At 48.5% G+C, this 25,404-nt stretch overlaps 2 protein-coding genes across 2 annotated transcripts in view; both read right to left on the bottom strand.

The window, feature by feature from the left end:
• Positions 1-23,976, bottom strand: part of SMIM29 (small integral membrane protein 29) — a 56,080-nt gene extending 32,104 nt beyond the window's left edge. Inside the window, exon 1 of the mRNA XM_059701947.1 lies at positions 23,913-23,976. The gene's annotated coding sequence lies outside the window, so the exon portion shown is untranslated. The remainder of the gene's footprint in view (positions 1-23,912) is intronic.
• Positions 640-25,404, bottom strand: part of NUDT3 (nudix hydrolase 3) — a 109,343-nt gene continuing 84,578 nt past the window's right edge. Inside the window, exons 3-5 of the mRNA XM_059701943.1 lie at positions 25,033-25,077; positions 23,913-23,997; positions 640-8,200 (exon numbers count right to left, since the gene is read on the bottom strand). Coding sequence (XP_059557926.1) covers positions 8,061-8,200; positions 23,913-23,997; positions 25,033-25,077 — 270 coding nt within the window. The 3' untranslated portion in view covers positions 640-8,060. The remainder of the gene's footprint in view (positions 8,201-23,912; positions 23,998-25,032; positions 25,078-25,404) is intronic.

Genomic DNA, 25,404 nt, shown 5'->3' with positions numbered 1-25,404 from the left:
TCCCTGGCCTGGGCTCTGGTCAGGAGTCAACCAATCGAAGTGTCACATCAATGTTTCTCTCTGTCTTTTATTCTCTATCCCACTCTCCAAAATAAATTGAAAAATATCGAGTGAGGATCAAAAAAATATATATATATATATTTTTAAAAAGTTGTCACCTGTGTGGAGCCAGACTCCCTGGCCTGGCTCTCGTGGTCTCTGTAACTTGGCCTCCTTGCGCTTCACTCCTCATTACAGCTCAAATGCTCACTTGTCCTCAGGCCTTGGGGACCCAGCGCACTTACTGCTGCTATCCCACCAACGGCCCCTGGTTGTCCTCTGCCTGGAGGTCCTACTACCGCATATCTGCAAACACCACCCCAGCCCTCCACAGCCCCCCACGCCCACCTCCTGATTCCACAGGGGGCCACTTCTCGCATGCTCCCCAGTTATCTGGGATGTGGCTCATCCCTGCTTGCAGCACAGGCACTGCCAGTCTGCCCCAGGGTCTCTGATCCAGCCCTCACCTGGACTCCCTGGACAGCAAACCTTCCACGGGGACAGAGGTGAGCTCTGGGGCAACGCCCCCAAACCCAGCAGAGACGGATGCGAAGGACTCAAGGAAAACCTCTAGAAAGAAGACACGACACCCAGCATGGATGTGCATGAAATACTGGTTTTTATTGGTTGGCACAAGATTACAACCTACGATTCCAATGCCCTTCCCTCTCCCACAGCTCAAATGGAGAAGAAAACTGATTAACAGAGAGAGGAATAGCGCGCTCACAGGTTTAAGCATTTGTACAGAAAGAAGTGGGATGTGGGGTGGAGTTTCGGGGGCACTACCAAAGCTCTGGGCTGCGGGGAGGGGTTTGTGTGCCCTCTTGCTGGCACCACATAAGCTGACGCTTGAGGCGAGAAGGGGAATGGTTACATGTGGCTGGCCTGCTGTTACAGGGGGGCGTGGGACTCACCTCTGCTGTGCACCTCTCAGACCCAAACCTGGGGCTGGTCCCTGTTCCCCTTTCCCCTCCTCCACAGCTAACTGCACCGCACCGTAAGGAGAGGTGTGAAGGCGCCCCAGCAACCCTGCTTGAGAAAGGGAAACAGGAAAGCTCCGCTCCCTTCGTGTCTGTGGACCGCAGCCCCTGCCCCGCGGCTGCTGGGGGCACTGTCTTCCTCAGGGTGCTGTGAAGACACAGGGGAGAGGCCGGGCCTGGGCAGGCGGCCTACGTGGGCAGGGAGGAAAACCTGTTTCCATGCAACACCAAGCAAGGCTGTTTGGAAACAAAAGGAACAGAAAACGAGGCCATATAGCCATGGGTGGAACGTAAGTCCTGGAGTGAGTGCATTAGGACTGGGGTGCAGACTGACTCACAATGCAGCACCAGGTCCCAGGAGGTTAGAGGATCCTCCTGTATAAGTGCCGGTCCCTGGGTTCCCATTCTGCCGATCTCTCCACTTTCTCCCCTTTGTACAAACCGAGCACACTGCCCAAACGGTTCACACGCCCACTGGGTAGAGCGGTCCGAGCGACCTGATGGCGGGGAGGCTGAAACGTGGGCGTCTGAGTGACCCCGACGCACAGGGGCAGCAGCAGAGTTCTGGTGGGATCAGAACAGTCCAGGAGCCTGGTGATCCCAGGAGCTGGCCCCTGGCTACACAGGCCCCTGGTTCTCAGTTCTGGAGACTTGGCTGGACTTGGCCAGTTGAGCCTCCGTTACATGGATGAACACCACGGGGAAGCGACTAAGACTTCTGTCCTTTGGAAAAAATCAAACTCAACACATCCTGGGTACTTGGCCTCAATCCAAAGGGTTCCCTGGAAATACCTTTATGAACTCGCCGCAGGGTTTGGAGCATGCGAACCTCGTGTTTTAGAGCTGGAATGGTCCAGGGCAGATGAAGGAGTGGAGGTGACCCTAGTGAGGAATCACCTTAAGTAAACCGTATGCTGTTTGGAGACCAAACCCTGCAGCTGAGCAAACAGGGCGAGGGCTGGCCTACTCCTCAGAGCCCGCCCCTGCCACGTTCACTGGACGGGACGGAAGACAAAGTCCTTGAAATAAAGGCTGGGCCGGCAAGAGCGAGTAGGAAGATGCGCCTAGCTCTCTGGGAGTAACACACTGGGGTAGGCCCTAGACTTGCTTTACTTTTATAACAGCTCCCAACACCCCCCAATGCTCTGAACGTCCTCACACACGGGGCACACGGGTAGCTACCTTTCTTTACTTGGATGTACTGACATTTTACTTAGTTTAACCACCAACCTTTTGATTATAAACCAGTTTGAAAGTTTTCAGACCACAAAACAATAAATACAGACCTGACATTTACAACACTGCACCACATACTGTATTTCTTTTACAATAGGGTTAACTACTCTAATTGGCTAACTGCTAAACTCAACACTAGGCCCCTGGCCCTCGCCTCACTTCTGCAGCTGTGCCCTGAGCAGCGTCCACACATGTCCACCCACGGGCGGAAGCGAAAGGGCGACGTTCTCAGGCTAAACAAGACACCGAAGCAAATTTGAATTTGGAGGGAGCCCCTCGGGTTCTGAGCGTGGGAAGGTGACGGGCAGGTTGCGCTGTGGCCTAGCCCCTGCCATGTCCTTGGGGATCCTTCCCGCTCTCCCGAGGAGCAGGCCTGCCTGCTTGCTGAGCAGAAGCCCTCGGAGTCCTCTGGAACTCAGCGCTGGAAGCCGCCACGGCCTTACTTCCCCTCCGCCCGGGAGGCTCTCTGTGGAGCAGAGCCATCCTGGCTCCCAGGGTCTCTACAATGAGCCTCGACCTTCCCCAGCGTAAGTCACGTCTGTTATGCTGCTGGAATCAAGTAACCAGAACTAGATGTCTTCTCGGGTCATGTGCCAGTGAGCCTGAAAGGCCTTTTTCAACAGGACACAAAAGAGGCCGCCTGGGCCTGCAGCCGCGTCAGGGAACGTTCCAGTTCAGCACGAAGTGCTCAGCGGGCGGGCTCGCATCAGCGTTAGTTAAGTGGGGTTTCCAGGAAAGCATGGGACACCGCTTCCTGCAGGTGAGTCCCTGCGCCCACCTGCCGGACAGCGGAGGGGGGGGCGGCCTCAGGCCGGCGTCGGGATCACATGGAGGCATCTTGCGTTTTCCAAAGGAATTACAAAGACTTAAGATTCTGATCTAAATGGACCTCAAGCCCGGAGTGGTTTTACTGGACTGTCAAGATGTTCGCTCACAGGTACACCCACAGATAATGACCACAGATGGCAAGCAATTTAGTATGTAATGGTTCCAGAACCAGTATTAAAGCTCTTCAACTCCATGATTAACAAAACCTTCCCTCTGGACTGGCTGCCGCGAGGCTGGTGAACCCGGGGCGCGACAACACTGCTTTCCTGCATCTTTTAAAGGCCACCTCCAGGGTTTTAAATGCCTCCTTAGGTGTTCTGATGGCCCCTCTGGGGTTAAGAATGGAATGTAAACCCAAGGAAACCTAGAGCAATCAAATAAACAGCTGACTGCTGGAGGAACAGCCCGCCATCTCACTTCCTCTCCAGCACAGCCTCCTGGCACGCTGGGTTCTGAGCGTACCGCGAGCTCCCCGCCCAGCAGTCTCACTCTGAGACAAGCTCAAGCTCGCTGATCGCCACTGTGAACGATCGATCGCGAGGCCTCGGAGAGGCAGACATGCCTTTTTACTTAGAAAACCTCACGCTGCAGATGCACCACACCGGTGACCACTCGCCTCAGCGCCAGGAGCCCGTCCGAACCAACCCCAGTGGGATTTTTGCTTCTCTATTGATTTTTAAGGGGACTTGGAGGACAGATGATGTGATTAATCTGAAGGTGAGAGGTGTCATTTTCTCAGGTGTCCTGCTTAGGCCTCTCCCATCCTTGAAAGGGCATCAGCTCAGGCGAGAACGTGGTGGGAAAGCGCCGCTGCCGCGGGGGCAGGAGTGGAGGAGTCTGCCTAGTCCCCGGGCCCCAAGGCTCAGTGACCGCAGCCGACCCGACGCGGACAGCGGCCTCTTTACAGGCTGCAGTCAGTGCTTCCGTTTACAATCTACCTGACAATCTCCATGTCCCACTGTTTCAGTGACATCTCAAGTGTCACGGAGCACAGCTCTCTGACCGCGAGAGGCCGGCTCTGGGCCGCTGTCCCCTCTGCTCCGAGCGAGGCGGTGCCCGATGGAGCGGCCTCGGCAGCCAACACGGAGCGGCGCAGCCCGAAGCCTCTGCAGCCGGGAAGGAGGTGCCACCCAGGAGGACCCACAGGAAGTGACTGGCCAGGCAGTGTGAACTCACCGCCTCAGTTCCGGCCTCCTCATCTTCAAGAGTAAGAACTAGAGAAGTGTTTGCACGGTTCACCGCTATTACATGGTGTCCTCGCTCTGGAGCTGCTGACTTAACTGTCCTGATGTCTCCACTGTTTCTGGTCAATGTGGGTTATTTTCTGCAACGCAGTCGGGACCAGGTTGACGCTATCTCGTCAATGGTCACTAACCCTCATTTCTCTTAAGGCAGAACTGCATCCCACTGGAGGTTCTGCAGGCATCTCTTCTAATTCTAAACCTACTCTCAACTGCAACAGGCTTACAGAGCACTTCAGGACATTACAAATCACAGTTGTGGCAAAATCACATTGTTATGAAATCCTTCCTGTAAACTAAAAAAAATGTGGCTCAGGCTAAGCTGTTTAAAAAAAAGAGATCAGGTGGGGAGGCCGACCGCGGTGCTAGCGACTCTAGACCAGATGGAAACAGGAGCGAGGCCAGCATGGCCCGTGCCACGCACACAAGCCCCACAGGAGACGGCCAGTCCTCCGGCAGAGGCCAGGCCTCCACGACCACTGTCCGTGGAGAAGAAAAAGGGGAGGAGAGGGAGGAGGACGGTCCTTCCTGGAACCTTTTCTTCTAAACAAGTCTGAGGACGCACAGGGCTGACTCCAACAGCAAAACAGAAAGTATTTTTTTTGCCATGAAGGAACTTGACTCTGTAGCAACATGTTTACAAAACCGCTGCAAACACTCTCAGAGGGCAGTGACCCCGCTCCCCAGAGGCTGGGGAGTCAGGCCCAGTGCCCCACGCCCACAGCACGCCCCACGGCCGGAGCCGCGGCCCAGGCACTGCACGCCATGCGAGGGGGGCAGCAACCCACCGCTTTGATCCCTCCCCAGGGCTCAGCTCAGACTCAGGGACGGAGCCCTCTCTATGCAGGGCACCGGGCAGCAGACACTTGTAAAAACAAGTCAATTCATTAATGTGTCCGTCCTGTGCGTCTGCTTGAGAAAGCTCGACTCCTGTCTCATTTGCTGCCCTGCTCGGGAAGGCCACCAACAATCCAGCACATGCTTCTCACACCCAGGCTTCTCTCTCTCTCTCTAAAAAATGAACAAAAACATTAAAAAAAATCTCACACATCTGACTCCTGAGAGTAGCGCTCTCTCTCTCTCTCTCTCTCTCTCTCTCACACACACACACACACACACACACACACACACACACACACACACACGTCCTGGTCCATGAGGATGGCATGACCTCACTTGTGTTTCCCCAATGGCTGCAATCTACAAACTAAACACAAATGTGAATTTAAAGACCCACTACTGCCCTTCTCCATCCTGAGGGTGTGGCCTCGGTTGGACGCTCAGGTGATGCCAGAATCCAGAACATGCAGACTCCCTGTGAGAGAGGTGGTCTCTGCCCTGGACACACACACACCTGTTTCTATCGGCAGAACTAATGGCAAACTGGTGTCAATAAAGAATTTTGCAAGTAGGGCACTTTCTGTGGTTTCTTGTTTCTCCCTTACTTTCTCTGGGGAGATAACACAAAAGGACTGTGAGTGCAGTCACGGCAGCCACAGTGTTCGCAGTGTCGGGGGACACACTAGTCCCTGCTCATCAGAACCCCGGTGCCACACGGACAGCACCGCTGGACAAAGCCTCCTGCTGTCAGTCATGCAAACAGCGCACACTCTCTCGTTAACTGAGTTCACAGCACCCACTCATGTTGCTGAACAATATTCCTTGGCACAGCCCACCTTCCTGACCCAAAGACACCACCACCAATCTGAGCTGGGCTTCGCAGGGCAGTGCAGTTCTCGCCCAGAAGACTCCTCAGACCACGGACCCCAGTTACTATATCCCTGGTTCCCTTCCCAGGCACCGACTGCTCTGGAAAAGCACCTCCATCCAGCTCCCAAAGGGAGGAGCATTTGGAGAAGGTGCTTCTGGGATTCCACGCAGTGCTTGGCTGAACTTATTTCATGTCCCTGCAGGTATCTCAACAGAACCTCCAATGCCCTAAGTCAGGCCGCAAGCAGCAGTGTCTGTGTCTGTCTTGGAGGAGGACGTGAACCGTGAGTTAGACAATCCATCTGCTGTCTCTATCGGCGGGACCCTTCCTTGGGGATAGAGCTCCTTTCCCAGAGGGGACGGTACGAAGGACACTGCCGGCGGTTCTGTGTTTAAGACTCGGAGAGAAGATGCAAACTGAGGGGATAGCAAAATTTAAATTCACCAACTGACACCCCCCAAATGCTGAAAACTACACGACACAGGCCAAACAGATACATTAGATTCTTCTAGTGGGAGGGAAGAGCAAAAGCTTTTCAAAGTTTGAGTATTTATTAGAATTTTTAAATAAAGAGAACTACGATTCTAATTTCACATCTTGGCTGTGTTTTGACAAAGGAGATGCCACTGAGGGTATAGCAACAAGCTCCTTTCCCAAGCCAGGGGCTGAGCAGTGCCTCCCCACCCGACTCCAGATTTCAGACCCCGACTTCCCAACTAGACAACACAACTGCAAATGAACAGCAGGAGACCTGTATCAAACCCAACAGGACAGTCTGCAGGGAGCCAGCGCACTGTGTACCTGCCTAGCAAGTGTTAGCACTCCGCCACATCGCGGCTCTTACACCGCAGGGGAGACCCGGGCAGTGTTTCTGAGCATGCTCATGGTGCACTTGCAAGTGCTATGACCTTACAAAGACAAGCAAAACCCGGACTGCCTTCCTGCGTACGTTTCGGGACTTAGCATGGTTACCTGGGCGGGGAGGGCTGCACAGCTGCACTTACTGAGGATGGCTGGCTGCTCAGCACATAGGCCAGACCCAGCCCGCATGCTATGGCATGGACGCACAGGAGGGGCTGCCGTCGGTGAGCAGCAGCCTTACGGAAAAAACTCCAAACCAGCAGGACAGGGACAGGGCCCGACGCTCCAGTTTTTGGAAAGTAATCCCAAGAACCCAGTTCAAACCCCTATTGTCAACACGCAGGGAGGAATTCCATTTCTATCACTGCTTCCTGGATCTGAGCGGAGGCCATTTGCTCCTGGCTTGGTACTAAAAAGGAACGAGGTTTCTTCCCGGTTCCTCCTGGGCCCGGAACAGCGGCGAGGAGAAAGGCCATGCATCCGGGCGCTGTGATGTGGCTGTGCTCCCCCGGCCCCGCTCACTGCAGTTGTGACTGGGGAAGAGGAGGGGCAGGGAACTGGTCTAGTCACTAACATTAAAAGAAAACATAAATTGTGAGGCTCTGTTTCAGAACGCCCCAAATTAAAAAACAAAACAAAACCTTGAAACATTTAAACAGTTAAATTCCTCTTCTAAAAGTCACTTATTTACATATTATATGCCCAGTATATAATGTGTAGATAAATGTACCCTGTAGTGAAAGGGACCAACCACTGGGCAGAAGAGCACATTACGAGCACATTCTTGAAAAATTTCATCTCGTATTGGTATCTTTTAATTTAAAAAAATTTAAAAATCGAAGAAGAGAGCCTGGTCAGGGCCAGGATGCGACAGACGGAACCCTTCAGAACCCGAGGCAGAGGGTGGCTGTTTGCCTCTGAGAGTGTAGGATGTGAACAGGGAGGGCAGCTCATGCACAAAAGGACTTACAAATTACCCCCCCCCCCCAACTGCGAAGAAAAGCCCATCACAACACCAAACAGCAACATTATCACTGAGCCCTTTCTCTGCTGCCATGCCTTATTTGAGAGAGGAGGCCTGTGAGGAGAGGGAGGAGAGCAAGGGTGAGAGGGAAGGTCTGCACTCAGTCTGGTTTCCAATTCCACCCTCTTCCAGGTCTTCAGTCATCTGATGGCCATGACCGGGGTGCCGTTGTTGGCGGAGTAGCCTTGCCTCAACGTCTCAAAATATGACGCCTGCACAGGCTTGTGGTACTGCAGCACTTTGATGGCCTCTTCTACCTTAAACCACTCCCGCTTCCTTCCTGCGGAGGCACACAGAAAAAGATCAGGACACCAGGGAAGCAACAAAAGGTTTCAAATCTAACTTTTGAGAAAATGCAGAAGGAAACAAAAGTAATGTTTGTCAACATTTTCAAAACATGTATTATAAATACATTTTCTTATAAGAGTAATGCAAACACACTTTATATGCTTAAAATACTGTACAGCCATAACTGGTTTGGCTCAGTGGATAGAGCCTCAGCCTGTGGACTGACGGGTTCCAGGTTCGATTCCAGGCTTGGCACATACCTCGGTTGCAGGCTAGATCCCTGGCCCTGGTCGGGGCACATGCGGAAGGCAACCGGTCAATGTGTCTTTCTCACACAGATGTTTTTCTCTGTCTCTCCCCCTCCCTTCCACTCTCTCTAAAAATATCAATGGAAAAATATCCTCGGCTGAGGATTAGCAACAAAAAAAAGAACAAAAAGAAGATACTGTACAAATGCTCATGCAGAAGATAGGGAAGAAATCTGAAAACTGAGCAGCTGACAGTAACCATAGGCTCTGCCCTCCAGAGAACCAAGGCCAGTGGTTTCCCCCTGTGCTCCTGGGCCATGGGGCCTCCTCAGCTTGCTGGTAAGAGCCTGAAGACCAGCCAGCATCCTCCTCTCCTGCAAAAATCAACCTGAGCATCAAGCTTCCAGAATTACCAGGATGGCTAGCTTGTAATCAGGTATTTATTTTTAAAATTTTTAAAAAAATATATTTTATTGATTTTTCACAGAGAGGAAGGGAGAGAGATAGAGAGAGTTAGAAACATCGATGAGAGAGAAACATCGATCAGCTGCCTCTTGCACATCCCCCACCGGGGATGTGCCCGCAACCCAGGTACATGCCCTTCACCGGAATCGAACCCGAGACCTCTCAGTCCGCAGGCTGCTCTATCCACTGAGCCAAACCGGTTTCGGCAGGTATTTATTTTTAAAAATTTATATGAGTAACATCTATATATATATATATATATATATATATATATATATATATATGAGCCTAAGCGACTGAATGACAGATCAACCAGTTGCTATGACATGCACTGACCACCAGAGGGCAGATGCTCAATGCAGGAGCTGCCCCCTGGTGGTCAATGTACTCCCACAGCCAACCTCCTGGGGCTGGCCAACCTTCCGCGGTCCCTCCCCCTGGCTGACCGGTCCGATCACCCTGATTGGGACTGGGTGAGACGGCCCTGATCACCAGCCAGGCCGAGGGACCCCACCATGCACAAATTTGTGCACTGGGCCTCTTGTATCTACTTAATAGAAAATACCACTTTTAGAAAAAGAAAAAATTATCTTATCACAATCACTATGAACTTTTCAGTCTATTTTCTTTTTTTATTATTATTCTTTCGTTAATCCTCTCTGGAGGATATTTTTTCCATTGATTTCTTTTGAGAGAGAGAGAGGGGGAGTGGGAAGGGAGAGAGAGAGACATCAATGTGAGAAACATTGACTGGTTGTACTGATGCTTTAACCACTGAAAACACTGGCCAGGGCTATTTTCTTTTTTAAAATATGTGTTACATGCCATTGACTTGGCTCTGTCCATCCATACTGTCCTGTCCAGGCACACTCAGGCCTATGGCTTCTTTCATGGAGTCAATTGATCTCCTATTTGTTCTTCCTCTTAACACGTTTTAAAATCCTTTATTATAATTTTTTTCTCTATTAAAAGATCATTGCTTAACATCGGGAAAATGGATAAAAATATAATTTCCCATAATCTTCTAAACCAGAAATGACCCTTCTCAATACCTTAATGTATTTGTTCTTCCTTTCCTCCTATTTAAAAAAGGTACTGTAGCCCTGACTGGTTTGGCTCAGTGGATAGAGCGTCGGCCTGCGGACTGAAGGGTCCCGGGTTTGGTTCTGGTCAAGGGCATGTGCCTTGGTTGCGGGCGCATCCCCGGTGGGGGGTGTGCAGGAGGCAGCTGATTGATGTTTCTAACTCTCTGTCCCTCTCCCTTCCTCTCTGTCAAAAATCAATAAAATATATATTAAAAATAAATAAAAATAAAAAAGATACTGTATACGAACAACTGTAACTGGATCATGTGTTAAGGTGCTCCAAATCTTGAAAGGCACTGATAGAATCAATGTTGGCGTTGGGAACATGGATGCTGCCACTAATATGGCTGGACTTCAATCACATCACTGCCCTCTAATGAGCTGTGAGGCTTTGGGCAAGTTACTGAACCTCTCTATGCCCCACTCTCCTCATCTGCAACATAGAGATAATAAATAGTTCCTATCTCACAAGTCTGTTGTGAGGATTAATATGTAAAGTATTTGAATAATACCTGGCACATAATACAAGCTATTAAGAGTTCCTTTTTATTATTACTATCACTGTTATAGTTTTTGTTTTTTACTTTATACTGCCTCTTAAGCATTTTTCCACATTATACAAAAAAAAAAGACATTTGCCCTGGCTGGTGTGTTCACTGGTTAGAGCACTGAACCAAACACTAGAGTGTCACGGGGTCGATTTCAGGTCAAGAACACCTGTCTGGGTTGCAGGTTCAATCCCTGGCCCTAGGTTGTGTGCATGCCGGAGGCAATCTATCAATATGTCTCTCTCACATCGATTTCTCTCTCTCTCCTTCCCTCCTTCCTTTCCATTCTCTCTAAAAATCAATGTGCTGGGGTCCAACCCCAGCAGGTCCAGGGGTCCCCAAAGGTGTGGACGGAGTCGGCGAAGAAGGAACGACACAGAGGCAACACATTTAATGGCAGTTCAGTTGATCAGCAGCCTAGCCAGGATCTCTAGCCAAGTTCTGGTCAGGATCTCCGGCAAAGTTCTGGTTAGGATCTCCAGCCAGGTTCCGTGTCCATGTTCTCTTGCTAGGTTCTGTCTCTAGGTTCTGTGGCCAGTTTCTGTCCAGGATCTTTTGCCATGTTCTCTCCAGCAAAGTTCTTCTGTCTCTAGGTTCTGTCTAGGTTCTGTGTCTAGGTTCTATCTCCAGTTTCTGTCCAGGATCTTTTGCCATGTTCTCTTCAGCGAAGTTCTTCTGTCTCTAGGTTCTGTGTAGGTTCTGTGTCTAGGTTCTGTGTCTAGGTTCCTGTGTCCTGTTGTCTTGTTACATCTGTATTTATACCAGTTGATTCAATCCTATCAATCTCTATTCCAAAGGTTAGGGCGTTTCTTATCTCCATTCCAGGGAGTAAAGATTATGTAGCTTAAACATGATTGTTTGTAGTTAAAGTGATTAATTACCTGCCTGGCACTTAGTTAAGGGGTTTTATTCCCTCCCTAACTTCAGGGGAAAATCCCTACCTGGGGAAACAACCTTTCTCAGAGAGGTGACCTTGGTTAAAACACATAGTGCCAAGAAGGTGAGCAAACATATTAAGAACAGTATGCCATATATGCCAGGTCCCTTGAAACAGCAAGGATGGACCGGCTCCCGGCATCAATGGAAAGCCCTGACCGGGTTGGCTTAGTGGACAGAGCATCGGCCTGCGGACTGAAGGGTCCCGGGTTTGATTCCAGTCAAGGGCATGTACCTTGGTTGCAGGCACAACCCCGGTAGGGAGTGTGCAGGAGGCAGCTGATCAATGTATCTCTCTCATCGATGTTTCTAACTGTCTATCCCTATCCCTTCCCTCTCTGTAAAAAATGAATAAAATATGTATTTTTTAAAAATAAAAATCAATGGAAAAAATATCCTCAGCTGAGGATTAACACCAATAAATAAACAAACAAACAAACAAACAAACACATTTAATGGCAGTCCATTATAACCATTTTCTTATCACTGAACATCAATATACTGTAATTTTAATTATAAATAACACTATAATTAGAAAAAATCTTTATCTCTGTTTTTCTCTTTTTAACTTCTCAGGGAAAGATCCTTAAAACTGAGATTATGAGAATAAAACATGTCACTCTAAAGGGCTCATGATACATAGTGCCAAAATGTTTACCAAGATGGCTACCCCAGCCCCCAACCCCGCTGTCGGTGGTGCGCTGGTCTCACATACCCTAGCCAGCACTGTTTCTTCCTTTTGTTGGTCACTGCCAATTCCTTTGGTGAAAACCAGTATCTCATTTTTGTTTTCATTTCAAATTAGTATTTCAATGTAGCTCTAACTAGTGTATATATAATTCTATACCCTGCTTTTTTCATTCACCAACACTATTTTGTAAGCACTTTCCCATGATAATAGCTCTTGTAAGTATGTGTTTAACATTCCTTCAGATGAATGTACCTTAAATCACTTCTCATTCACTGAGTTGTACAGTTAAGACCCAATTTTTCATCTAAAAAGGCTCATCTGAAGAAAGGCTCATAGATATAAGATCTTGGGTTAGGAACCAAGATAGTGGCACAGGTAAATGCCTGTACTCGCCACCTCCCACACCACATAAAAATTACAACTGAAATACAGAACAACCATCATTCAGAACCACCTGAAATATGGCTGAATGGAAGTCCGACAACTAGAGAAAGTAAAGAAAGCACATGCCCTAGTTGGTTTGGCTCAGTGAATAGAGCATCAGCCTGTGGACTGAAGAGTCCCAGGTTCAATTCCAGTCAAGGGCACATGCCTGGGTTGAGGGCTTGATCTCCAGTAGAGGGTGTGCAGGAGGCAGCCGATCAATGATTCTCTCTCATCATTAATGTTTCTATTTCTCTTCCTCTTCCTTCCTCTCTGAAATCAATAAAAATATATTTTAAAAAATAAAAGGAAGAAAGCACATCGAGACTGGTAGGAGGGGCGGAGGCACAAAACGGGCTGGTCCAGTACCCATGTGTGGCATTTTATTAATCTGAAGGGATATCTTCAAGGCCTCCCGTGAGAAGCAAGGGGTCCCAGCCCCACACCAGAACACTAGGCCAGGGTTCCAGAGCTTGGAAGAGAAGTCCCCGTAACTTTGGACTGTAAAAACCAGCGGGGATTGTGGCTGAGTGACATGCAAACTGCTGGAGTCCCAGGTGTTCCCCTTAAAGGGCCCTTGCACAAACTTACTAGTACACCATCCCACTTCCTCTGAGCTCCAGTGCCGGGCGGCTGCTTTTGGGGAATCCAGGGACATATGGAGAGGAACTGGACTATCTGGCACCAGGGCAGGAACTTGGGGGTGACTTTCTCCCAGATAGGGGTACTCGCAGGGGTCATTGTTCCTATGCTGGGACCTCCCCTGCAGCAAAGCTGACTGGCAGCCATATCTGAGTTTCCATCAGCTTGGCCCACACTATTCACTCAGCCCTGGTGAATTCCTGAGACCCCGCCCCATCCAATTTGCAGCCCCACCCAAACTGTATGCAGCTGCTTTACCATATGAATGACCTGTCCTGGCTCAGGCTTCAGACTTTGCTAAAATCTCTCAAACAAGCAGCAGCTGGTGTCAAAACTATCAATAAAAGGCCTGAGACCCAGCACTAGCACTAGCCTGCCTTGCTTCATAGCTGGGCCTCACCTGGCACTTCCTAGCCCAAAACAAGTAGCAGCTATCTGCAGAGCTCTCTGTAGCTCTTGCCAGGTGGCTCCAGGCAGTGGCTGACTTTGCACCTCCTGGGAGGCCCCAAAGCCAGTGCACTCGGTGAACAACTTCAGACCATACCAGATTACAACTCTAAACATCCACAAGTGACACACTGAAGGGCAGACTCAGTGAGCACAAAAACCCACTGAAGCAAGTCCTGCTCCATAGGGGTGTCTCCTGCACAGCAGCTCTTCCATTGTAGACACTGCTGGTCCTCACAGCTAAGTGGCTTGGAGGTAAATTCCTCCCAGTGAAGCCAACAGTAATCAAGGTTCAACTACAACAAGACTGTGCACACAGCCCACACAGGGGCCCACATAGAGTGCCCAGCTCAGGTGACTGGGGAGAATGAGCCACGGGGCCCTACAGGACACCTAATACACAAGGCACTCTACCAATTCCAGGAGACTTAATAGCTCTACTTAATACATAGGAACAAACACAGGGAAGCAGCCAAAATGTGGAGACAAATAAATATATTACAAATGAAAGAAATGGAAGCAAGCAAACTACTGGATACAGAGTTCAAAATAATACTTATAAGATTACTCAAGGATCTTAATGAGAGCTGTAAAGGAATTAATGAGAGTGTCAAGGGACTTAGTGAGACTTTCAAGGATCTTAGTGAGAATGCCAAAGGCATGAAAAAGGACCATTCAGAAAATAAGCATACACTAACTGAAATAATGAAGAATTTACAGGGATACAACAGTAGAGTAGAGGATTCCAAAAATCAAATCAATGATTTGGAATATGAGGAAGCAAAAAACACCCAATCAGAAGAGCAAAAAGAAAAAAGAATCCAAAAATAAGAAGATAGTGTAAGGAGCCTCTGGGACAACTTCAAGAGTACCAACATTCGAATTATGGGGGTGAGACCAAGATATTAAAAACCTATTTGAAGAAATAATGACAGAAAGCTTCCCCTACCTGGTGAAAAAAAGAGGAACCCAAAGAGGCCCATACCAAGACACATCATAATTAATAAGCCAAGGGTGTAAGACAAAGAGAGAATCTTAAAAGCAGCAAGAGAAAAGCAGTTAGTTACCTACAAGGGAGTGCCCATATAATTGTCAGCTGATTTCTCAACAGAAACTTTGCAGGCCAGAAGGGAGTGGCAAGAAATAGTCAAAGTGATGAATAAACAGCAAGGACCTACATCCAAGATTACTCTACCCGGAAAAAGCTATCATTTAGAATTGAAAATCAGATAAGAGTTTCAAAGAAGAAGAAGAAGACGAAGAATAAGGAGGAGGAGGAGGGAAGAAAATAAAGAAAGAGGAAGAAGGGAGGAGGAGGAGGAAGAGAAAGATTAAAAAATAAACAATAAAATGGCAATAAATATATATACTAGTATATCAACAATTCAATATAAAAATCAAATGAATAAGAAATGTAATGAACAAAATAAACTGATGAATAAAATAGAATCAGAGGCATGGAAACATGGAACAACTGATGAATCTCAGAGGGAAGGGGTGAGGGGGTGTGTGGGAAGAGATTAACCAAAAGATCTTTATATATATCAGAGAGGAAGGAAGAGGGAGAGACAGATAGAAACCAATGATGAGAGAGAATCACCGATCGGCTGCCTCCTGTACACCCCCTACTGGGGATCGAGCCTGTAACCCAGGCATGTGCCCTGATGGAATCGAACTGTGACCTCGGGTTCATAGGTTGACACTTAACCACTGAGCCACGCTGGCCAGGCTAACCAAAGATCTTATAGCATAACTAGAGGCCCCGTGCACAAAAATTTGTGCACTCAGGGGGGAGGGGATGGTCCCTCAGCCCGGCCTGTGCCCTCTCGAAGTCTGGGACCCCTCGGGAGATAACCACCTGTTGGCTTAGGCCTGCTCCCGGGTGGCAGAGGGCAGGCCCAATCCCTAGGTGCAGCCCCTGGTTGGGCTCAGAGCAGGGCCAATTGGGGAGTTGGGGCACCGCCCCCTGTCATGCACAGAGCAGGGTGGATTGGGAGGTTGCGATGCCACCCTCAGTCACGCTCAGGGTAGGGCCGATTGGGGGGTTGGGGCACCGCCCCGTCACACTCAAGGCAGGGTCGATGGGGAGGTTGCGGCGCCACCCCCTGTCACGCACAGAGCAGGGCCCATCAGGGGGTTGGGGCGCCGCCCTCTATCACCCACAGAGCAGCGCCGATCAGGGGGTCAGGGCACCGCCACTGTCACACTCAGGGCAGGGCCGATGGGGAGGTTATGGCTCTACCCCATCACACACAGAGCAGGGCCCGTGGGGTCGGGGGGGTTGGGGCGCCGCCACTCTCACACTCAGCACAGGGCCGATGGGGAGGTTATGGCTCTACCCCGTCACACACAGAGCAGGGCCCGTGGGGTGGGGGGGGTTGGGGCACCGCACCCTGTCACACACAGAGCCGCAGGGCGATCAGGAGGTTGGGGAGCTCACCCCTATCAGGCACAGAGCAGGGCCGATCAGGGGGTTGGGGCGCCTTCCCCTGTCAGGAACAGAGCAGGGGCGATAGGGAGGTTGTGGCCCTGCCCCCTGTCACACACAGAGCCGCAGGGCGATCAGGGGGTTTGGCTGCTGCCCCGTCATGCTGATCCCGGTGCCGGGAGACCTCGCGGCTCCGCTGATCCCGGTGCTGGGAGGCATATTACCCTTTTACTATATAGAATAGAGGCCTGGTGCATGGGTGGGAGCTGGCTGGTTTGCCCTGAAGGGTGTCCCGGATCAGGGTGGGGGTCCCCACTGGGGTGCCTGGCCAGCCTGGATGAGGGGATGATGGCTGTTTGCAGCTGGTCACACACCCTTCAGGGTGGGGGTCCCCACTGGGGTGCCTGGCCAGTCTGGGTGAGGGGCTGAGGGCTGTTTTCAGGCTGGGACTGAAGCTCCCAACTGCTCCTTTTTTTCTTTTCTTTTTTTTTTTATTCTGAGCCAGCTTTAGCTCTGAGGCTCCAGCTCTTAGGCCTCCGCTCCTGAAAGCAGGTATCTGGTTTGTTTAGGTTCTACAATCAAAACTCTGGATCAACTCCAGGTCTGAGATCCCGGCTAGCTGAAAGCTGGTTTCTGGGGTTTTGTTTAGCTTCTATTTTTGTAACTATGTTTCAAACTGCCAGCTCAGAGGCCTGCAGTGGCAGGCGGGGAACATTGGAGTCCTCCATCACTGAAGGAAGTAAGCTTCATGTTAGTTTCAAGCTGCCTGGCTGCTGGCTGCCATCTTGGTTGACAGTTAATTTGCATATCTCACTGATGAGCCAATGGGAAGGGTAACGGTCGTACGCCAATTACCATGTTTCTCTTTTATTAGATAGGACTAGGGGCCCGGTGCACGAAATTCGTGCACTGGGTGTGTGTGTGTGGGGGGGGGGGAGTGTCCCTCAGCCCAGCCTGTCCCCTCTCACATACTGGGAGCCCTCAGGCGTTGACCCCCATCACCCTCCAATCGCAGGGGACCCTCATTTCCCCCCATCACTGGTTCTGCCCCCAGCCCAGGCCTGATGCCTCGGCCAGAGGCGTAGACCCCCATCACCCTCCGATCGCCTGATCAGCCCCTTGCCCAGGCCTGACGCCTCCGCCAGAGGTGTCAGGCTTGGACAGGGGACCCCCATCTCCCCCCGATCACTGGCTCTGGCCCCCGCCCAGGCCTGAGGCCTCTGGCCCAGGAATCATGCCTGGGCAGGGGACCCCCATCTCCCTCTGATCGCTTGCACCACCCCCCGCCCAAGCCTGACGCCTCTGACCCAGGCTTCAGGCCTGGGCAAGGGGACCATCATATCCCCCCAATCCCCGGCTCAGCCCCCCGCCCAGGCCTGATGCCTCGGCCAGAGGAGTTGACCCTCATCACCCTCCGATCACCAATCACCGGATCGGCCCCTTGACCAGGCCTGAGGCCTCTGGCAGAGGTGTCAGGCCTGGTCAGGGGGCCCCCAGCTCCCCGCGGTTGCAGGCTCCGCCCCTGCCCAGGCCTAACGCCTCTGGCTGAGGCGTCCGGCTCGGGCAGCGGGGACCCGCAGCTGCAGCGGCCCCGCGATCGTGGGCTCCGCTTTAGGCCCAGGCAAGGGACCCCTAGCTCCCGGGACTGCCAGCTTCAACCGTGCCCAGCTCCCATCGCTGGCTCCACCCCTACTTCCTGCTATCACTGGCCAGGGCGGCAAAGGCGCCTGATTCTCCGATCATGGCTGGGGGGCAGGGCAAAGGCGGCCCCAGGGCCGCCTTTGCCCTGCCCCCCAGCTCTTAGCTCCCCCGTAGGTTTCCGATCACTGTCAGTGGCAGGGGGCTTCTTCCTGCTTTCCCTTTCGCCTCCCTGCATTGTGCCTACATATGCAAATTAACCGCCATCTTGTTGGCAGTTAACTGCCAATCTTAGTTGGCAGTTAACTGCCAATCTTAGTTGGCAGTTAATTTGCATATAGCCCTGATTAGCCAATGAAAAGGGTATCGTGGTACGCCAATTACCATTTTTCTCTTTTATTAGATAGGATTATATTACCTATGGACACAGATAATAGGGTGGTGAAGGCCTGGGGTAGGGTAGGGACCAGGTGGAGGGTGCCAATGGGAGGAAAAAAAGGTGACATCTGTAATACTCTCAACAATAAAGATTTTTTAAAAAATGAAGGCTCATAACCGTATTCCCCATATTTTATTTTATTAAAAAAATATTTTTTTTTTATTTCAGAGAGGAAGGGGGAGGGGTAGAGAGAGAGAAACATCAATGATGAGAGAGAATCACTGACCAGCTGCCTCCTGCATGCTCCACACTGGGGATCAAGCCCGAAACCTGGGCATATGCCCTGACCAAGAATTGAACCCTGACCTCCTGGTTCATAGGGTGATGCTCAACCACTGAGCCATACGGGCTGGGCTTATTCAGCATAGTTTATATCAGTGGTCGGCAAACTCATTAATCAGCAGAGCCAAATATCAACATTACTTCTTCAAAATAGACTCGCCCAGGCCGAAAACCGACTTCTGCGCATGAGCCACGAAGTTTCAATCGCACTGTACGTGCGCGCCCGCACGTGGTATTTTGTGGAAGAGCCACACTCAAGGGGCCAAAGAGCCGCATGTGGCTTGCAAGCCGCAGTTTGCCGACCACAGGTAGATGACTTCATCAGGGTCAATTCTCAGGAGTGGGAGCACAGGTGAAAGGCTTTTTGGGTATTAATAGTGCAGTGGTACCTTAAAAATTCCTATCACAGTGTGACTCCTGCCAGACAGAGGGCTCTGCGGACAGGACCACGCCACACTACCTCTACCTCCCTCAGCCCCCAACCTCAGCTGTCCAGGAGTCTATTTTCAATTACTCCCCACTGAATTCCTTTACTTAAGCATATCGCACCCTTACCAGACACAAAGCCATGGAAAGCTAAAGGGCTATGACATGCCCACAGTAGCAGTGTGAGGGGCCTGGTAGCAAAGCACACACTAACAATAAAGGGAGAGGTATCGGCAAGTGTTTTGTCTGTTTGCCAACTTAAAACAGAAATTAAATCAATATCATTTTTCTAGAATATACATGTGTTCAGAGGGAAAAGATTAAACCATGAACCAACCAATAAATCACCTAAGTTTTTAGTTCAAAGACATAAACACAATAGTGATCTCAGAGATCAAAGCAAACAGCTCTTTAGGAGAAAGCCAGGTGACTGAAGGGTAATCTAATAAAAGCATAATATGCTTCTATAATAATAAAAGTGTAATATGCTAATTAGAACATACGTCTGATCCGGAGCTGCGAGGAAAGCCTGGGTCCCAGGTGCCAGAGGGAATCTGGTGCTGGCAGCTGGGGAAGGAAGGCCTACTCTTGCAGAATTTCATACATGGGGCCTCTAGAATAGATATAATTGGAAACTACTTCCACTGCTCTCATCTACTAAATGGCTCCAGAGAGGAACTCACACCACCAGGCCAACAGTTTTCTCTGACAACCAGAGTAAGTAGCACAAGGTCCTGCTCTACCCTGGGGGTTCTGTGGCCAGCAGTGGGCCTGGCATTGTGGAGGAGAATCCAATTTAGTTTTAAAAACATTTCCTATTTTTATGGGCCATGTTTCTATTTGCTGACCATGTGTACCCAACTTCAGCTTCCTTTTATACATTTCAAAATACAGCAAACGCTCGATTTTGCGGAATTTGATTTAACAGACTTCGGATTTAATGGACAGAATTTCTGGTCTGTATGTCATATGTGAAAATTAACACCCTGTTAATTTAAAAATACTTTTAACTAAGATTTGCTTATAATTAAATTGACAGATTATTTTTCGTATTATTTTTAACAAATTTTAGCGAATAGGCCATATGTAGAAAAAAAACACTGAAGTAATTTTGCCAACATAAATATTACATACCTACAACTATAGCCAACTACATATTACATCCAAGAGTCACTGCTGATAAACAGTGTTTGGTGAATGATTAGCAGATGATCATACTGATCTGATCATACTGCCTCTCGAGGTAACTGGTTCTGTTGTGTGGTGTGACTTTCTGTAGCAGTTTTTTTTTTTTTTTTATGTAGCAGTTTTTTGTTGTTGTTAATCCTCACCTGAGGATTTCTTTTATCCTCACCTGAAGATATTTTTCCCATTTATTTCTAGAGAGAGAGATGGAAGGAAGGGAGGAGGGGGAAAGAGAAAGAAACATCGACATGAGAGGGATACACTGATTGGCTGCCTCTTGCATGCAGCCTGACCAGAGCTGGGAAACCTGCAACTGAGGCACATGCCCTTGACCGGGTGTCAAACCCTAGACCCTTTGGTGCACAGGTCGATGCTCTAACCACTGAACCACCAGCCAGGGCCCGAGGATATTTTTCCCATTGATTTTTAGAGAGAGTGGGAGGGAGGGAGGGGGGGAAAGTGGGAGAGGGGGAGGTAGAGAGGGGAAAGTGAGGCGGGGAGAGAGGGGGAGAGAGAAAAACATCAAGGTGAAAGAAATTCATCAATTGGCTGCTTCCTATAAGAACCCAGACTGGGACTTGGGATTGAGTCTGCAACCCAGGTACCTGTTCTTGTCCAGGAATCAAACCTGAGACCCTTTGGAACACAGGATGATGCTCTAATCGCTGAGACACACCTTCCAGGGTTTTGCAACAGTTTCAAGCCCTGCTGCCTGATGTTTGACTTGCACTAAGCCATGCCCCAGCCATGTGAATTTGTTTACTCAAGGTGACTGGTGAATGGACACATTTACTGGGCCTATTCAGTATAAATGTAAAATTACTGTAATACACATAGAAAACTTTTCTGTGAAATTAAACTTTTCATACATACTTAATTTTAATTACACCAATGTGTTTACTAGTATATAAGTAAAAACAGGTTAACTTATTTGCCAATTTTTTAACATATGCCTTTGGAACATCTACTTTATTATATAACAGACACCACTTCGCCCCAATTAGTCTGTTATATTGAGGTTTTACTGTGCTTTCACAAGTTCAAAAATAGACATGCTTGTTTTATTAAATATGCCCTCCTATTGCCCAGCTGGCATGGCTCAGTGGTTGAGTGTCGACCTATGAACCAGGAGGTTATGGTTCGATTCCCAGTCAGGGCAAATACCTGGGCTGCCAGGCTTGATCCCCAGCAGGTGCAGGAGGCAGCCAATCAATGATTCTCTCTCATTACTGATGTTTCTATCTTTCTCTCCCTCTCCATTCCTCTCTGAAGTCAGTCAATCTATCTATTGTGGGAAGCCGCCCACTGTCTTCACTAGCAGAGAGGTGTGGATAAGGAACCTGGAAGGCTGGTGACCCTTGAACCCTGGCAAAGGTCAGAGCTATGCACCCACTGTTTAGTCAAGACAATGGTAGCTGGAGCAACTCCCCCCCCCCCCCCCAGATAGTCATGTAAATCCTTACTGATAAGATAGTCTGTCTGTTACTGGAAATTGCCTGCCTAAGGGCTATGGGTGGATCCCAAAGTGAATAAAAGGATGGCAAGGCCTGAGCACAAGTGGAGTCCTTCCTCTTGGGATGGGCTCACGCCTGGCCCCCCAATTTCCAAATTATTATTTCTTGTCTTGTCTTGTCTCTGTCATTTGCGTGCGGCCCCTTCTCCAGAGCCCAAACCCTGAACCACGCGGGACATGGGACATTATCTATCTATCTATCTATCATCTATCTATCTATCTATCTATCTATCTATCTATCTATCTATCTATCTATTTATCTAAGGCTAAGTGTCTGTCTGTCCGACCTGGTAGCTATGACGCCCACTGACTACCAGGGGGCAGATGCTCAATGCAGGGGCTGCCATGATGCGTACTGGCCATTTAAAAATAAACGGCACCATGGACCTGGCACCGACAAACCAACACTCAGCTTCCCCCAAATGGGACACAGGCCCCGCCACCACTTCAGAGCGACACCCCACCAAATCGCAGCCAACACTGCCAAGACCCCAGCGTGCAAAATGCAGCCCAGCCCAGCCCAGAAACGGTGACTGTGGGCGCTGGGTAATGACATCACATAGCAATGCCCGACTTCCTCTCCCTAGTGACTAGCCTCTTTGGAGTTTCCTCAGCCCAGGAACTCGATTTGCTTTATAGGCAGGTGCAAACATTGTACAGTTTAACCAAATGTTTGTGAAGCATTTTCCCATGCCTCATCTCATTTGATCCTCACAGAAGTCCTAGAGTAGGTAGATAGGAGACTTGGTGGAATCTTATTTTCTTTTCATTAGCCAGAAAACAGATTTGGAAAGCTTAAAAACTTGACCCGACTGAAAAAAGAAATGGTGGACCTTGAAAATGTCTTCAAGTTTTCTCACTGTGTAGAATATACTCAAACACTACTATAGTTAAATATTTTACCCTTTGTTCTCCCTGCATGATCTACAATAATAATCTGCTTCGTGTTGATATTTACTGCTGTGTTGCTGACAATTACCTGAAAGAGAAGTTGGGATGCTTCACTGGGCTGGAAAAAGTTTAGCTAAATCAGAAAGCAGGTCTAATTAAGCAAGTTTATTCTATATCTATAAAAGGCCAAGTTGACTCATGCATGTGTGATACATATAAAGCTCTTGCTGGCGCCAATCGCATGCATCTGTTTCGATCTGTCATTGTCGATCATGAATTTGGTTGACACTTCTATTATCGAGAAAGGGCGTAATAGTGATATTAAAATATTTCTTCTAATTAATTTCAATTTGATATGCATGAATCTGTGCACTGGGACATATATATGGCCAAGTGACCACCGTCCGTCCGTCCGACTGGCCAGTACATATGAGCACACACTGGCAATTTAAAAATAAACATTGACTTATGCATGCATGATGCATATAAGGCTTTTGCTGGCGCCAATTACACATGTGTGTTTCGATCTGTCATTGTCGATCCCCGTCTGACACTGGCCTCCCATTTAAATTAATTAGAAGACAGTTTCCGTGATGCCAGCATTTGCAAATGACTATTAATAAATCACAAGGACAAACTCTAGACAGAGTAGGAATATTCCTACCTGAACCCGTTTTCAGACATGGTCAGTTACATGTTGTTTTCTCTCGAGTTTGAAGAGTGTGTGCTGTTAATGTTAAAGTTGCAAATACTTTATCATGGGAAATTAGTCAAGCACTCTGAAAGTGTTTTTACTCTTAATGTGGTATACAGGGAGATATTAGAATAAGTTTAATAAATTTATCAGTCATTGTTTTTATCAATGTTTTTATATCATGTCTTTGTTGTTATATTATGTTATTATTTATTAATCAATTTATATATTATTTTCATATACATTTTACTAATTTTCTTTCATCTCTGACACTTCTATTATAGAGAAAGGGTGAATAGCGATATTAAAGTATTTCTTCCAATTAATTTCCTTTCAATGTGCACAAATCTGTGCACCAGGCCACTAGTGTGTGTGTGTGTGTGTGTGTGTGTGTGTGTATTTAAAGATGATACATAATAGGATATATTTTTTAATTGATTTCAGAGAGGAAGGGAGAGGGAGAGAGAGAAACATCAATGATGAGAGAAAATCATTGATCGTCTGCCTCCTGCATGCCCCACACTAGGAGATCGAGCCCACCACCCAGGCATGTGCCCTGACCAGGAATCGAACCATGACCTCCTGGTTCATAGACTGATGCTCAACCACTCAGCCATGCCGGCCAGGCAATTATTTCTCTCCTTATCAGGCACTTGTTTCTGGTTCTGTGCTGCGGCAAGGGCAGCTGTGGGGAGCTCTTTGGAGGCATCTGGGATGACTTACCAATGTTAACTGAGTCCTCCCAGTCTTCCAGCACCTCCGTGACAATGAGCACATAGACATACGTTCTGTGCTTCCTCTCCTGGTTCTGAGGGCAAAGGGAGGAGGACAGAGGAAGAGTTACTCCTTACAGAGTTGAGATGACTTATGCGAAGTGCACTCTCACACTATGTCCAGAGAGGTTAGACACAGGATTCCTTTTACTTTTCATTGTCCTACAGTCAAACATGAACGAGTGCCAGATGGCCTATTTGAAAGGGGCCACTTGCATTTGAAGGTCAGCTCCTTGGCTGGGTTTCTAAAGCCAAGGCTTTATTCTCTGTTTTCCTTCCCTTCCCTTAAGTGCAACTTCATGGAAATGTTGTGAACAGGAAGTCATGACCTCTCAAGAAAAAGGCACCAAGTAAATTTAGGTAGCTGGGCACCAGAAAGAAAAGAGACTGTGGATGGGCAGGGCCTCATCAGGGCAAGCCAGAGATCGTCTCTTTTCCTACTAACCTCTTTATTCCCTGACTTCTCACTTCCCTTCACCTCCTCCAAATCTCTACCCCAGTAGATTTCCTTGTTTCTCTCTCTTTTGCTATAGCTGCTTAATCTTCCATTTTCCCTCAGTCTTCTCTACACTTATCTACCCCCTCACATCTTAGGAGGAAAGGTAGAGAGATAGAGATGGGGATAAATAATACTTACAAATAATATTCTAGCTCTTTGGAGGAGACAAAGACTACAATGGACTGAATATTTATGCCCCCACCCCTCAATTTATATGGTGAAATCACATTCCCCAATGTGACGGTTTCGAGGTGGGGCCTTTAAGGCTGACCCTCAGGAATGGAATTAGTGCCCTTATAACAGAGACCTAGAGAGCAACCTTTCATTTTCCACCACATGAGGACAGAAACAGCCGTCAATGAAGCAGGAAGCAGGTGCTCAACCACACACTGAATCTGCTAGTGCCTTGATTTTCCACTTCCAGCCTCCAGAATTATGAAAAATCATTTTCTATTATTAATAAGCCACTCAATTTATGATAATTTTGTTCAGCATCTTGAATGGACTAAGACAAAGATATATTTGGTTATTAATACGATACCAAATGTACCAAAGATTTTAACAGACTTACCTCAAAAATTCCAACTAATCTTCCCAATGTCCCTTTTACTCCAGCCTGAAAAGTGGGAAAAAAATTAACATTGATGTTGTTTATATTGCTGTCTCATTCTGATTCTTCTGAGCAGTTTTGTAAAACAGAAATGAAAAACAAAAGGACACATTTTGGTGGGAGTCACACCAGTGTTTCATGTGTCACTGACAAGAGCATATCGTCTCCTCCCAGGCTCTCCCCACACTGCAAAGCTGGCCAAACAGAGCAGATAATCAAGGCCACGGATTACTTCACTCATTTATTCATCTGTTCAACAAATGCACACTGAATGCCTAATATGAGCCAGATAACACCATGTACCAGGGATATAGTGATGAGTAGGCTAGAACA

Source organism: Myotis daubentonii, chromosome 6 (genome assembly GCF_963259705.1).
Source record: "Myotis daubentonii chromosome 6, mMyoDau2.1, whole genome shotgun sequence".
In the NCBI taxonomy this organism is placed as follows: domain Eukaryota; kingdom Metazoa; phylum Chordata; class Mammalia; order Chiroptera; family Vespertilionidae; genus Myotis; species Myotis daubentonii.
The sequence above is the reverse complement of the archived record's forward strand: the minus strand, read 5'-3'. Positions and strand labels throughout refer to the sequence as shown.